Below are 16,613 nucleotides of genomic sequence, written 5' to 3' on the forward strand. Positions count from 1 at the left end.
TACTTACCTTACAGTAACTGAAGTTTTTGAGATCCAGAGTCCCTAAGTATATTCCACTACCCACTCTCCTTTCCCTTTTCTTTGGATGTTTTTTCCTAAGGTGATTCGTGGTAAGAAGAACTAGAGAGGCAGTCATTCTGCGCCACCCCTTGTGCCCTTGATTTGGAGCACAAGGAGGTGATGGGCACAGGTGTGGACCAATGGACATTTTTTTAATGAAAAATCTTTGTCTCAGGTGCCTGGAGCACATGCATACCTCGAGTGGAATACACATATGGACAATACATTTTTATAACACGAACTCCTGTTATACAATACAAGAACAAGAAGACAAGACAAAAACTCCTCTTCTGGCAGGTAACCAGAATTTCCCCCATGTAAACTGTTAGAATGTTTAATTACCCACACTGCTAGGAAATTGCATCTTATTTTAAGATTGAACTTCAGCTTTCAGTCATTTAATCTTATGCCTTTTCAGCAAGGTTGAAAGCCCATGGTATCTGATACCTTTTCTGTGCGTACAATGCAACATAGTGATCAAGTCACCTGTCATCCTTCTCTTAGATAAGCCAAATAAATTGAGCTCCTTAACCCTTTCATCATAAGGTTTATTTCTAGCCCCTGGATTATTTTTGTGTTCTTCCTTGTAAATACTGAGAGTTCAGCATTCTTCTTGACGTGTCCTAGAGCAGAACTGATCACAGCACTCCAGTAGCAGTCCTGTCAATGTTGTGTCTACAAAAGCAAGATTGCTTCCTACTTCTACTTAATTTTCCCCTTTTAATACATCCAAAGATCACATTGCACCCCTTTTTTGCTACACTATTGCACTGAGAGCTCATGTTGAGGTGATTATTTACAGTGATCCCATAGTCTCTGAGTCACTGCTTTCCAAGACTGTCTCCCATCCTTCATTCTTTGTTCCCAGCATTAGTCTACATTAAAATAGATTTTGTTGGATTCTGACCATATAAAGAGGAGATTCAGATTACTCTGTAATAGTAATTGGTGTTCTTTATTTACTATCCCACCAATCTTTGTCATTTGCAAAACCAGCAAAGATTTTTTATCATCATCTAGATAGTCAATAAAAATGTCAAATAGCTTTGGATCAAGAACTGATCCCTGTTGGAGCCTGCTAGAAATGTCCCACTCATTGATATCTTCCCATTAGCAACCACATTTTGAGAACTGTCAATGACTAGTTTTTAATCCATTTAATTATGTGTCCTATTAATTCTATGTAATGCAATTTTTTAAAATCAGAATGTCATGTGAGACTAAGTTAATTGCTTTGGAGAAATCCAAGGTATATTTAAGAAGTTAAGGGCTTTATCATTTTTTCCCCCTCTTAAGATATTTTTAAGGAGTTTCTTCAACAAAACACTAAATCTGATAATATTTCCATATTAAAGTCTTTGGTTATTATTGTAAATAAATAATACTTCAAAGTGATCGAATTTAAGAAATCATCCGGCCTGTGTCTTGAATTTATTTTTTTACACATGTATACATGTGTATACATGAGACACGTGTATAGTGGAGTTACTATAATTGTTATGCTCCCATGACTGTATATGTAACGTCGTACATTATCTTTCTTTTTCAGTGGTCTTATTGTTCCTGAGAGGGATGGCAATGAAACAATCCCAGAAGTTGTAGCCACTTCTGGCTATGTCCTACTCCATTTCTTTAGTGATGCTGCCTATAATTTGACAGGGTTTAACATCACCTATAAGTAAGTAATACTTCTTCCAAATTGTTTTGAGGAAATTTAAATGTTTTGTATTGAAAGAGCAGTCTAAATGCACTCCGACGATGGATCAGGAGAGGTATTTCCAGTAGGGACAGGGAAGTATGAATTCCACAGTACAAGGCACTGGCAAGACCTCACCTGGACAGCTGTGTATAGTTGTGGTCACCATATTTCAAGAAAGATGAGTTCAAACGGGAATAGGTGCAGAGAAGGATGATCGGGGATATGGAGAACCAATCTTATGGGACCAAGTATCAGAGGGGTAGCTGTGTTAGTCTGTATCCACAAAAACAATGAGGAGTCTGGTGGCACCTTAAAGACTAACAGATTTATTTGGGCATAAGCTTTCATGAGTAAAAAATCCACTTCTTCAGATGCAATTGAAGAAATGGGTTTTTTACCCACAAAAGCTTATGCCTAAATAAATCTGTTTAGTCTTTAAGGTGCTACTGGACTCCTCATTAATCTCATGGGAGAAGACTAAAAGAGCTTGGCTTGGTCAACATAGCAAAGCAAAGGCTGGGGGGCAGAAAAGAGCTATTTAAACTGAAAGACCATGTTGGCACAAGAACAAATGGGGTTAAACTGGTCAGGAATAAATTTAGGCTGGAAATTAGAAGGTTTCTAAGCATCGGAGAAGTGAGGTTCTGGAACAGCGGTCTAATAGGAGAAGTGGGAGCAAACAGCCTAACTAGTTTTAAGACAAAGCTTGATATGTTTATGAATGGGACGGCATGATAGCATTGCCTGAGACAGGAGGGATCTGGGCTCAATTACCCAGGAGCTACCTTCCTGTCCTATGATTTATGTCTTTTCTCTGTTTCTCTTGGTACTTGCAGCTGCCCTTGAAACATGAAACTGGAAGTTAATTTAAGTTTTAATCCTTCATTACCTTTTCTAGAAAGGTAAATATGTTCATGTGAACTTTTTGTAATGGATGGTTTAACACATGAAGTTAATAAATAGCTTATTTGGAAGGCCAAGAGGCAAATTAATCACATAATTTGTGTAAGGTGTCTAATATTCTGTCACTAACATTAATCTCACATGTGGATTGTAAACTTGGGTAAATGCAACATGAGTAATAGTGACTATTTTTGAGCAAATGTTACATTTCTACAATCACATGCAATCAATAGAATTTATCCCCTTTATGCATATGACTTCTTACGCTTTTTCGTTTCTCCTCCCTACATTCCTGCATACACACAAGAATTTCCCTCAGGCCACTGGACTAAACCTATATAGTAAAGAGAAATGTGTCGGGGCATCTCTAAAAAGCTTAAGACCATCTTAGTTCCAGTTGGTTACTGGGCTGCCTTAGCAGAGCTACCCGTCAGGGACTAATGACTATGAAGAAACTTCCTCACTTTCCCTGTTCATAATTTTAAGAGGCATTATGCATTGGTTCTTTGTGAACATTTGCTACAGTGTACTTTATGCTCAATGCTGTTTTTTTTAAATTCCTTTTAGGCTATTCCCTAATGGGCTAATTATTTGCAGAATGGTCACTTTAGAGACATAAGTAGAAGAAGCTGGTGTACACATGCTAGTAGAGATACTCATGGTATTGGACATTTAATTGAATTTCTTGCTTTGTGGCTGTAACAGCCTCTGAATTTTATTTCAATATAGTTGTGTCTGAGGATTTTGTATGGAGTGGGATTTGTTTTACTGTGGGTGTGAATTGGTGTTCATGTGCAGGAATTTTTAGCTCTTGGTAACATTTAATGTTGGTTGGTTGGTTGAAGAAATTCAGTTGCAAATGACTGTCTACAGAGCCCACAGGAAAAGCTTAAGCATCCCTGGTTGTTAAATGTGTATCAACCTGTGAAATGCATTTGTCATGTGAACCAACTATCTATATTGGGCTGTTTTTAAATAGGAAAAGAAGTCAGAAGCGAGTGGATGGAGTGCTACTTACTCAGAGGAACATGGTATAGCTACAGCTGAGCTATCCGTGTCTTCCCAGGCTTTCCTTTGACTTAATACATTTTGTCTGCTAGAGAGCCCTTTGCTTAAACTCGCTGGCCAAGATTTTCAAAACTGGATACCTAAAGTTAGGCTCTTAATCCACATTTAAGCACCTAAAAAGTGGTCTGTTTTTTTCCCAAAGGTGCTGAGCATTCCAGCAGCGGGAGGTGAGGGTACTCAGCACTTTCTAAAGTCATGCCAAAACTTGTTTAGCAGCCTTATTTTAGACATCTAATTTTGAAAATCTTGTTCACTCTGAAACCAAAAACCATGATACCATCTACTGGCAGCTGCCAATACTACATTGTGACAATAACAATGGTAGAACCGAAAAAAGCCAAAGAGAAGTTTCAGAGTAGCAGCCGTGTTAGTCTGTATTCGCAAAAAGAAAAGGAGTACTTGTGGCACCTTAGAGACTAACAAATTTATTAGAGCATAAGCTTTCGTGAGCTACAGCTCACTTCATCGGATGCATCCGATGAAGTGAGCTGTAGCTCACGAAAGCTTATGCTCTAATAAATTTGTTAGTCTCTAAGGTGCCACAAGTACTCCTTTTCTTTTTTCCAAAGAGAAGTGTGAGTGAAGAAAGCAAGCTGTGCCAAAAACATGAGGCCATGTCTGCTTGAGATGTGGACGCATCTGTGGATCCCTCGTGAGTTTACATTTGTACAAGATGCACTGAAACAAACTGACTCTCGTACATCAACTATGGTGGGAGACTCCAACATCATAATGCAATGAATAAATTCACTAACAACTAAACTGCCTTCCTTTAAAAGAAGGTGGATATAACTTGCTATATTTAAGCTGTATTTTAAAATTTCCCTTAATTCTACATGCTCAATCTCATTTCAGAACATTTTCTTTTAAAAAATAAAATAAAAAAATCTTGTTTTGATTTTTGATTGTTCTGTGTGTTATGGGTGAGAGACTTCCTTCTAATGTGTCCTTAACAGAAAGGATGCAAGGATTTTCTGTTTTTAAATTTGGATGTATTATAACCAGCTCAGAGTATTGTTGCTGGAGTTTTAATTCAAAGTCAAGCTTTGAAATTCACTCTGACCCTTACTATAATGGAGAGTGAAATCCTTTTATTCATTTAGTCTTTGTGCAGTTGGTTTAATCTGTTACAAGACCATAGGTGCCAATTAATACTGGGTGCTCAGCACCCACCGGCGGCCCTGCCTATCAGCTCCTCCCAGGGCCTCCCACTCACTGGTGATCAGCTGCTCAGCGGTGTTTAAGAGGCTCTGGGCAGGAGGAGGTGGAGCAAGGGCAGGGCGTGCTTGGGGGAGGCGCAGAGTGGGGGCATGATGGGGTGGGGCCTTGGGGGAAGCGGTGGGGTGGGTGCGGGGCCTGGGGTGGAGTGGGATTCGAGCACCCCTGAGGAAATTAGAAAGTCAGAGCCTCTGTACAGGAGAATGGGGTTTTGGATAGTGACCCCTATCTTTGATTCATGTTGTTGAATGCAAGGTCAGTGGTTATTTAAAGATCAGTTATCCACGATTTGATAAAGAATAAGGCCCTCTGAATGTGAATCTGTAACAGAGATATTGCTTAAAAATACTGGAGGACTAGTTTTCCCATAGTTGATTCCACTTGAGTGACTGTGTGCACCATGATTCAAGGGGATGTGTGTGGCTGGGTTATTGACATGCACCCTGTGGTGCATTTGTTAAGCGAATCCCAGAATAAAGTGTAATTGGGACTAGTTCTGATGCATAAATCACACTCTTACCACAAAGCCCTCATGTGAGCTGATGAAATCCTTCACTGTAGTGGTGTTGAGGTGATTTATTTTCATTATAAATAACTGGCATATATATGGATTGTTTTAGAAGCGTTGCTGTAGATTTAACTTGTTAAGCGAGCCAGCTCTTTAAATTATGGACCAAATCAACAAAACTTTTTACAAAGGCGGTTCAAATCCGAAAAGCATAACTTGTCAGTCATTTATTTTGGGACTCGCAGTAAAGTACCAGTTGTTCTGCTGAGCACTAAGAATTTAGTTTTCAGAGTAGCAGCCGTGTTAGTCTGTATCCGCAAAAAGAACAGGAGTACTTGTGGCACCTTGGAGATGAACAAATTTGTTAGTGCCACAAGTACTCCTGTTCTTTTTAAGAACTTAGTGAATCACTTAGTTTCCTCATCAGCTCACCTAATTTGGGACTCAGTTATAGAAATTGCTCTTAATGTTACTACTTAAAATATTAGCTAGACCAAAAACAAGTATAGACCCATAACTTCAAATCCTATCTCAGCAGAGACATGTAGAACAAACATTTATACCTTTGTATTAACATTGTTCAGCAGCTCTTTGTGTAATAAGAGGCAAGACTTGGTAGTCAGTTGAACTGCTGACAAATGTAGTTTTCCCCATGTTTGCAGTTTCAACATGTGTCCCAATAATTGTTCTGGACGAGGAGAGTGCAAACTTAGTAACGACAGTAACACTGTTAAATGTGAATGTTCTGAACACTGGAAAGGAGAGGCGTGTGATATTCCTTATTGCACAGATGATTGTGGATATCCTGTGAGAGGTCAGTGCAACATGAATGGGACCAAAGGATGCTCGTGCTATTCAGATTGGCAAGGTAAGTGCCTTGATAAACAGGAAGAGATTTTTTGCTAAGAGGGGGATGCTTTTCTCTGTGGGACATTTGCAGTTAAATCAGGGTTGCATGCTGCAGAGATTATAGTGTCTGGCAGATGTTTTCACTCAGCAGATGTTCTGATTCAACTCTCCTCCCTGCTGTACCTTGCTCACCTGCATACATCAGAGCCTTGATCCTGCTTTCTCAAACATTACCATGTATCTCTTTAAAAAAAAAAAAAAAAAAAAGGGGGGGGGGGGAAGGGAGCTAAGTTACTGACCATATGAGCAAGTGAATGCGATCTTAGAAGACGTAAGGATGTACGATTGTATCTGAAAGCAAAGTTGAGCCTTCAGGTAGGATTTAACTTGTCTCAAAAATACATGAAACGTATTTGTTTCTAATTCTGTTCAGGTACTGCCACACTGAAGTGTGGAGCTGTGCTCCATTTTTAATTAAAAACCCCTATAATTTCACCTCTTGCAATGTTCATTTTCTCACATAAAATTGATTTTCTTTGTATATTTTAAGAGCTAAAATTAGTCAGTCACATTTAAAAAAAAATCCCCAAATACTTTAAGAAGTGAATGTGTATAGTAATGAAATATAGCCACCTTTAGGGTTAAGCACAGCAGCTGTTTGACGGCATATAGCAACACTGCAAATTAGTTTAGAGAAAGAATTGTGAATAGAATATTGGCAGAAATTTTAGAAGGAATTTAGATAAGCAAAATTAAATTATCCAAATCCAGGGCACCAGGGATTATCCAAATTTACCAGAGCATCAAGGATAACAGTTCTACTCCTGGGGGAAAAACCTATGGAATGTTTAATGGCTACAGGTGATTAGGGCCCAGATCTTATGTACACTGCATCTTATGTACACTGTGCCTCCAAATAATGTGTTAGAGGACTGGTTGAGTACTGTCAGAGAGGGAAGATTTCTCTTTACTGAATCCCCAGCTTCAGTGTTTTTGAGGTCTACCATCCAAGTATTGGGCTTAAGTTGTGAAATCTGCAATGAAATTGCCACCCAACATGGCACAGCTACAAGCTGCGTCCTTACTTTCCTACTTTGAAGCTTTATTTTATCCATAAATGGTCACTTACATGTATGTTTGTAACAGTGTTTCTCAACATTTTAAACTTATTTTTCATTAAAAGGTCCTGGCTGTGCACTCCCTGTACCAGCTAATCAGTCGTTCTGGACTCGTGAGGAATACTCTAGTCCAAAGCTTCCCAGAGCGTCTCACAAAGCTGTTGTCAATGGCAATGTAATGTGGGTTGTTGGAGGCTACATGTTCAATCATTCCGATTCCCATATGGTTTTAGCGTGAGTAAAACCCAAATACCTTGATATCATTTTTGTTTTTCCAACTACAAGAGGATATTAGATGTCAAGAATTAATTTTAGAAAATATCACCTTGCAAACTGTGTCCAGACCTGCGCCCTATGCAAAGCTAGGATCTGTCAACATGAGTTTACTAATGTTTGTTGGGAGCTAGTTTTGGAAAAACTTCATACAGAGTCCTGAGGTTCAGTAAGTGCTGGCCTACTCCATCCTTCCTGCAACAGTATCCTGTCTCATTATTATTATTATTATTATTATTCTCTGTATATTCATCCATAAGCCCCACAAATTCTGTCTTGCCTCACCTTCAGTGAGGTCGAGTCTACATCCTCTCAGAGGCCATCTGAATTAACTCATTCTAATAAAACAGGTTTCAGAGTAGCAGCTGTGTTAGTCTGCATTCGCAAAAAGAAAAGGAGTACTTGTGGCACCTTAGAGACTAAAGTACCACAAGTACTCCTTTTCTAATAAAACAGTTTCTGCTATTTAACCTGCATGATTTCAGGCTGTGACTGCTCAATGAAGCTCTATTGGCTAATTGAAATGGATATTTGCACTTAGAAAGAGAGGAAGCATATCTCAATGGAGGAGGCACCAGACTGGGACGGACTCAGTGTATGACTTTGAGCAAGTCATTTAAATTCTGTGCCCTCATCTGTAAAATGAGGATGACACCCACTGTTGTGAAGAATATTGTTATGTCTTCTATACCATTATCATTAAGTGCACACTGATATTCTCTGTGGAAAGCTTTTAAACCACCTCTTGATCCAGATAGTGTTACAAACTAACAGATATAGGGCCTAATTCTACCCTAAAATGCATACATATAGCTTCCGTCAGCTTCAGTGAGAGTCATGCATTCAGAACTTGGGACAGCGTTTGGTCCATAAGTAGCAGTTTCTCTAAGCCATACTTGAAGGTCATTTGAAAATTCACACATCGTTGCAAGGCAGTCCATCCTCATTTTCACTAACTACTTTTTCAAAGTCTTGCCTTGTTTTTTCGTCTCACTAGACATATGCGGATAGACTTCATTAAAGATTTATCTTAAAGCTGATTTTTCTTTACATGAATGTAAGCATTGCAAATATAGCTACTTCCCTAGATGTAAAGCCAATTAACTTTTTTTGTGATGGGGTCTTTCTCTTGTTGATTTCCCTTGCCAAATTAAGAGAGAGTTTTTATGGTTGAATGATGAAAGTGTAATTACAAAATATTATGCTGTGAATACTGATGGTTTTCTTTAGAAATGTTGGAATTTACCCTGAGCTTTTGTAGAACCTATTTTTGACACACCTCAGATCCTCAGTTGGTATAAATTGGTATAGCTCTGTTGTGAATGTTGTCACTCTTGGTTTTGCATAGGGAAGTGCAACACTAAGTATGGTAAAGAAACAAAAGTATATTTGTTTAAAGTATACTGCTTAAGTTTGACTTTTATCCATAAAAGATTTTTTTATATATAATTTGTAACAATGTGTCTTCACACTTTTATTAATATATCTTTCCTAACAAATCCTGAGAAGGACTGGTAAATTTGTATATAAATTACACAGAAAAAACTCAAATTCTCATTTATACAGGTATGACCTTGTTTCTGAGGAGTGGCTTTCACTGAACAGTACTGTGAACTCTGTAGAGATTAGATATGGTCATTCATTGGCGTTACATGAGGTAGGTAGTTTTATTAGTGCTAATTAAATCTTGCTTTCAGTTGTTTTAGTTCTGTGTATATAATGTCTTGGGAGAAGCCACCTAGCTGAGTGGCAAGGGCAGCCCAAGGGATAAAAGAAAAGAAAACAAAAAGTTCACCTTAAGGTAATCCTACCAGACAGTTAAATTTAGTGGCATATACATTGCGTTGGAATTTTTTTGAATACAAATACAAAGAATATGGCTGGATGTGTCATTTGTATATTAGCATAATTTCAGACTTGGTCATCTTTCGTTAGATCCTAACTGCTTAACTAATTTGAGGCTCTTCACTTGCTTAGTAGTCATAGACTTTTAAAGTAATATACTTTTCATTTTTATTTTTCTTGAGATAGAGAGGATAGCATAGGGAACTTATTTTTTTCCTCCTTAAGTACGTTGTACATCAGACAACATAATTTGAATAAGACCAGGAGGAGGTGGACAGATGTTGCCCTAGATTTGCATTGGCCTTCTTAAACTCTACCATAACTCCTTAATAGTTAACGAGAAAAAGGTACATTACTGTAGTCCTTTTCCAGAGTGAGGCTGAGGAGAATTCAAATAGTTTTATTTACCTTATACTTAGAAGGAAAAATGAGAAACAGTTTTTCTTAATTTTTGTTTAACAGTGAAATGGTTGTATCTTCCATAATGCTTAGGAGACGTTTTCATTTAACTTTCCATTAGCATTAGCAGGAGTTGTTGTTAGTAAAAATCTGCACATATTGCACAATATGTGGGGACATTTGTTGGGGAACTATAAACCATAGCAGTTTGTTTCTTTTGTATGTGTGGTGTGTTAATGGCCAAAAAGTCTGACCATTTCTTTATTAAACCAACTTTTTTCCAGAATAAAATCTATATGTATGGAGGAAAAATAGATGCAACAGGGAATGTGACCAAACAGCTGTGGGTATTCCATATACACAATGAGTCATGGGTTCAAGTGACCCCAAAAGCCAAGGAGCAGTATGCAGTTGTTGGCCACTCAGCACACGTTGTCACTCTGGAAGATGGCAGTGTTGTGATGCTCGTCATCTTTGGGCACTGCCCTCTGTATGGATATATCAGCAATATGCAGGAATACAACCTTGGTAGGTACAGTCTTACCACTTGCTTGAATTTCAGTGTTCAGTTTGCAACCATTAATCAGATCTATGCAAAAACAGAATATTGAACTTATTGATGTTCAACTTCTTCCTTTTTTTCTACAGTATATTTTTTAGAACTTGAATCTAATGCCTTGTACAAAATGCTTGAATATCTGTACAGTGACTAGAAAGGCATGTACCCCTTAAGGCTATCCAGTAATGTGATAGAACTGCAATGAAGTATGAGGCAAGTTTAAGTGATTATGAAGCAACCTTGAGTTTTGTTGAAAGCATTCTAAAAATATACAGCAAAGTAGAAATGTAACTAAAATACTAGGAATGCCACACTCTTGCAGGGCTTGTGGAGAGCCTTTCTGGACTGGGGAAGTGTTGGTGTCTCCCCACCATGGTGTCTCCCTACCATGCCTCCAGAATGAAACTTCAAACTCTCCATGTTTTTTTTCTTGATGTTTAGAAAGCTACAAACTCTTTTGTAGCAGCTTTCATTATGCATGATATGTGAATAATTGAGTCAGATTCATTATAAAATGAATTTAAAACAAATCTGTTCTTTGCTTGCAAGTGGGATGCCTTTTTTTCTTGTGTATATATTGCTGCATTCAGTACTTAGCGCCCAGATAAAACATTATGTAGCATCATCCTCTTTGGGGGTGACTGGATTCACGTTTCATGTATTGTATTTCACACACATGCATACCTTCATCAAAAGCTATTTGTATCTCAGAAGTTGATCAGTTTTTAGAGACGTTCAGATATAAAAGTTAGACTGTAAGCTCTCCCAGATGGTTGCTGTTTCTTGCTGTATTTATATACAATGTCCAAGATAGTAAGGCACTGATCTCAATTGGTGCCTATAACTATTAGCGTACTATAAACAGCAAATCATAATTTTTGCAGTATATTATTGGTTTATACATTGTATTCATATATGTGTCAGCTCTTCCAGTTCATTTTCATAAATAACTTTTTTACTTCTTTAATTCATTGAAGTTTTATCTTGATTTTAAAGCATAGTACCCAACATTTGGTTGGGGCCAAATTTTGTAGTTAGCCACTACAGAGTTTTTTTTTTACTAGTTCTCCTTTAAATCTCTAATGTCACAGTCCTGGAATTAGTTTGACTTTTTGATTTACTTGGAGAACTTTTTGTTTAATCTAGGCATGCAGTGCCATTAGATAACATGCTGGGATGTAGTTACTGTATCTGAAATAGCTGATGATAGGAATTTGTGATTTTTCTTAAGAAGTGGGCAAAAGGAAACAAGATTTCTAGATTGCCATGTTGAATGAATCATAGAATCATAGAATATCAGGGTTGGAAGGGACCCCAGAAGGTCATCTAGTCCAACCCCCTGCTCAAAGCAGGACCAAGTCCCAGTTAAATCATCCTAGCCAGGGCTTTGTCAAGCCTGACCTTAAAAACCTCTAAGGAAGGAGATTCTACCACCTCCCTAGGTAACGCATTCCAGTGTTTCACCACCCTCTTAGTGAAAAAGTTTTTCCTAATATCCAATCTAAACCTCCCCCATTGCAACTTGAGACCATTACTCCTCGTTCTGTCATCTGCTACCATTGAGAACAGTCTAGAGCCATCCTCTTTGAAACCCCCTTTCAGGTAGTGAAACCCCCTTTCAGGTAGAATGGTGGCATCAGAGGCTATGGCAAATATGGATACCAAAATCTCCCTTGTGGGTCATTCAAATTATCAGCATTACTTTGGCAAAAAATCTATACAGCTGATTGTGGCCTAGTATTAAAGCTGAGAAGAGGCATTTTTCACCCTGTGTTACCCTCTCCTTTAAATAAAAACAGTCCAAAACTTTTTTCGGTATCTAGGAAACACAGCCTCCTGATATATGAACAACAACTGTGTCCTGATTTATTGTCAGAGGCAATGATTCTGATAGAAACAAACCAAGAGACGGTCTTGGTTCATTAGGGGAGTCTCCTTCACCCTCAGTTTTATATTTCCTGTATGGAAAAATACCTTTGGGGAGATAGACTTTAATCAGAGCTAGAGTCTGCTGTTTTAGAAAATTATGATGTGGGAACTCCGATATGGTTTTCTTCCTAGTTCTTAGACACTAAGGTGCATAAGTTTCCAAAGGCTACATCATTCGTTTCTTTTAATTTTGGGGAAGAAGTTCTTGCATATCTGTGAGAACCCTGAATTTATTTTGTTTCTTCCTGTATTTGCCTGCCTTGGGAAGTCTGCATAGCGTTTCATTCAGAGCCTCTCGGCATTCAGAGCTCCTTAATTGGGGGGGGAGGGGAGGGGAAGAAGTTTTTGTGTTTAGTTGGGTAAAATGCTTCTTTCAGGCTTATGATGTTTCCTTTGTTATGCTCCCAAACCCTGCCATTCCAGAGAGTCAGAGACCAGGGCCATCAATCACACTTGGGCTCTCGAGCATGACTATGAAGAATACTATAGTTAGGCCACCAGGCGGGCATTCTTTTAAAAAATATATCCCAGTGAGTTTGGCTTCTATGCTTTCTTGATTTACATCTATAGAATATTCAAAAAGAGTGCTTATTGATTTGCCATAACAAATCAAGTCACTTTAGTGGTGATTTGATGTCACCGAAATGTGACAGATTATTTTAATGTTTTTTTTATATTTCACTCTCTTGGCTTGTCTTTGAAGTTTAATGAATGACTGTTGGAGGAGAATGCTTATGGTCTAATTCAGGGGTAGGCATCCTATGGCACGCATGTCAAAGGCGGCACACGAGCTGATTTTCAGTGGCCCTCACACTGCCCGGGTCCTGGCCATTGGTCTGGGGGGCTCTGCATTTTAATTTAATTTTAAATGAAGCTTCTTAAACATTTTAAAAACCTTATTGACTTTACATACAACAATAGTTTAGTTATCTATTATAGACTTGTAGAAAGAGACCTTTTAAAAATGTAAAAATGTATTACTGGCATGCGAAACCTTAAATTAGAGTGAATAAATGAAGGCTCGGCACACCTCTTCTGAAAAGTTGCCGATCCCTGTTCTAATTAAAAGAATTAGACTGCACAATACCTCTTGGCAGCTAACTTACCCACTGAGTAGGCACTTTTTTCCCCTTTGAGGAGTAACTTAGACTGGCTCTTAAACAATAAAAGATAAAGAGAAGCTGTAGCTATGGCGTATGCAGTACTAATGGTTTCGAGTTAAGGGAGAGTCTGTTCCCTAGCTAAATCTGTTGACCTGTTTTCAGTGCTGATACATTACATGTCTTTTGTCACATACAAGTTTCATTCTCTTCTTAGCGACAAATACATGGAATATTTTACAAACAAGTGGAGCCTTGGTGCAGGGAGGCTATGGTCACAGCAGTGTTTACGATCCAAACACCAAATCAATCTATATCCATGGAGGTTACAAAGCATTCAGTGCCAACAAGTATAGATTAGCAGATGACTTATATAAATATGAAATTGATACACGGATGTGGTAAGTATCTTTTCACCTTCTGACCTCATCTGCATGTAATGTCTGAGTACTGGCTATTTGCAGAACAATAAAGTATTACCTGGTTAATTAAACTGAAGATAGAATACTACTGGTTTCTGTGACTTAGGTTTCAGGTTGTGAGTCCACTCCTTTCTGCCCAACTAAATTAGAAGTTCAGGCTTCCACTTCCCTCCCTTCTCAGGACTGGTGGTACATCCCATAAGATCTTCTAAACTGCCTTCTGGCAGCCCATTTTTTTCTGAGCACTTTCCTCCCCTTCAAGGGGAGTGGTGCTTCAAAAGCCCACCCATGCTTTTGGCTGGTTGCTCAACAGGCTTTTGTATTCCAGCCTCCGTCCAGGAGCAGAGCAGTGCTCAGAAACTTCTTCCATGCAGGAAGCACCACAGCACTCATCTCGCTATTCCACATCAGAGCAGGTCATTGGGCTGCATTGTTGAGTGCTTTGTTGTAGAAATGTGACTTACAGGTAGGGAAAATCTTTCCGTCTACATGAACTATAGTCACAATGTTGATGTCCAGCCGCATCCCAGCTACAACTTTGCTGGTTCTAGTGGCATGAACCCTCACAGCCAGGAAACTGATATTCAGTCAGCTATGCATTCCGTCCCAAACCTTTTAAGGCTCTCTCAAAACAAGGAGGAAATCGCAGATGAGACTGCTGTGTTTAGCTCTCAGTACTGTTGTTATTTTTGATTTGATGCAAGGTCAGTGGCTAATATAATTAATGCTGTCCATGATTTAATCATGGATGAGGCATCCAATTTTACATGTATTAATCTGAAGAGCTGTATTACTAGTTCAGAAGTTTCAGTCAAGATATTTGGCTTAGGTTGAGGGAGGGACAGCATCCAATTTAAATGATGACCCTTTTGGGTTGGCTTAGGGTTTTTTAACCACCAGGACAATCATGAAATTCTCCCAGGTAGTTTTTGGTTCAACAGCTGTTGCTGACCATATGCTAAATATTGTTTTTTGGTGAAGACTGGAGGTGGCAGATCGATGTATTACATCCTTGTCCAGGACAAGAAGTTTCAGTAGAATGCCACTGAATGAATATGGCCCCAAGAATCGGGGGGAGGGAGGGTAGTTGAGAAGAGGAGATCAAATTATAGGAGGCAAGGAGCAGACTGGAAAGAAAAGGCCATTGCATATTATATTAGAAAAATAAGTAAATGGATTGCCACCACAAATCTCTCTCCAAAGTGGGTTTGGAAATCACTTTGTCTTTGTCAGGTGGTTGTTAGTTTCTTAAAAAAATGTGTGTGTGTGTTTTAATTTCTGAAGGACGATTCTTAAAGATAGTAGATTTTTCCGCTATTTGCACACTGCTGTGATAATGAGTGGAACCATGCTGGTGTTTGGAGGAAATACACACAATGACACATCAATGAGCCATGGTGCTAAGTGCTTTTCTTCAGATTTTATGGCATATGATATTGGTAAGTTCCCAAGCAAAAACTTTTTCATAGAGATGAAAAGAGATAACTGTCTTTAAAAAGACTAATTTACATGCTGTGTAATGATACCAAATTTTATTGTAAGAATACTGCAGGAGAATGCATATGCAGGCAAGACTGACTTAACTTGATTTACTATACATTTCAAAACAATTGAACTGGATACTAGCAGTGCAGCGATTTTGTAGGCCAGTACAGGAGCAGTTACAAAGTCAGTAGGAGCTCACATACAACCTTGAATATTAAAACCCCGTCTCTGAGTAGGAGGTATATGGTTGGAATAAGTTTGTTGTTTACTCATTTTGGAAAGTGTTTGGGGATGTTTAGCTTGGGTAAACCACACACATTAGCATAAAGGATATAGATTTAACATCTCATCCGGGGAACTACTCTGGCATCTCCTAAACGCTGTATCTATGATGTAACAGAAACTTAGTATGTCATGACAAATACTAACACTGGATGCTGCTAGAGCTTGCCATGTAGTCAGCATTCTCTATTAGTTGACCTTAGGTCTAGGAGCAGGGTCTCCTGAATATAAAGCATCACAACAAGATAAATCTTGATTGATTAATGTGTACGCTCCATAAATCCAAATGTCTCTGCAAGTGCTATTGAATAACCAAGCCAAATGACTGGATTTTATTTCTAAAGGATTAGACATTGGTGACTTCGTGTAGCCAGAAGAGGGCAGCATTTATTTGCAAATACCTAGTCCAGAAACTATGTTAAATAAACATAAGAGGTGAAATTATTTAAAAAGAGAAAATACATGCATATCCAGAGAATTGAAATTTTAGGAGAAAGCACCATACAGAATTCAAATCGCTGTATCTTAGGGTATAGCTACACTGCAGTTAAACACCTGCAACTGGCTCGGGCTAAGGGGGTGTTTAATTGAGGTATACATATTCGGGCTGGAGCCTGGGTTGTAGGACCCTACAGAGTGAGAAGGGCGCAGAGCTTGGGCTACAGCCCAAGCCTGAACATCTGCATTGCAGTTAAATACCCCTTTAGCCTGAGCCCTGTAAGTCTGAGTCAGCTGACACAGGCCAGCTGTGGGTTTTTAATTGCAGTGTAGACATACCCTTAGATATTAAATACAGCAAAGGATAGATCTCACGTACTGAAATTCCCCTAAGTAAAGAATCCCTTCTTGATTCCCGGTAATAGGGTTAATATTCTGAATTTTGACTTCTTGATTTA

The 16,613-nt window shown here is 38.6% G+C and overlaps 1 protein-coding gene across 1 annotated transcript in view; it reads left to right on the forward strand.

Moving 5' to 3' along the window:
- Positions 1–16,613, forward strand: part of ATRN (attractin) — a 262,010-nt gene that overhangs the window by 81,621 nt on the left and 163,776 nt on the right. The window contains 7 exon segments of the mRNA XM_038398370.2: positions 1,610–1,738; positions 6,119–6,324; positions 7,489–7,657; positions 9,263–9,353; positions 10,225–10,468; positions 13,746–13,929; positions 15,235–15,389. Coding sequence (XP_038254298.2) covers positions 1,610–1,738; positions 6,119–6,324; positions 7,489–7,657; positions 9,263–9,353; positions 10,225–10,468; positions 13,746–13,929; positions 15,235–15,389 — 1,178 coding nt within the window.

Source organism: Dermochelys coriacea, chromosome 4 (genome assembly GCF_009764565.3).
Source record: "Dermochelys coriacea isolate rDerCor1 chromosome 4, rDerCor1.pri.v4, whole genome shotgun sequence".
NCBI classification, from domain to species: Eukaryota; Metazoa; Chordata; order Testudines; family Dermochelyidae; genus Dermochelys; species Dermochelys coriacea.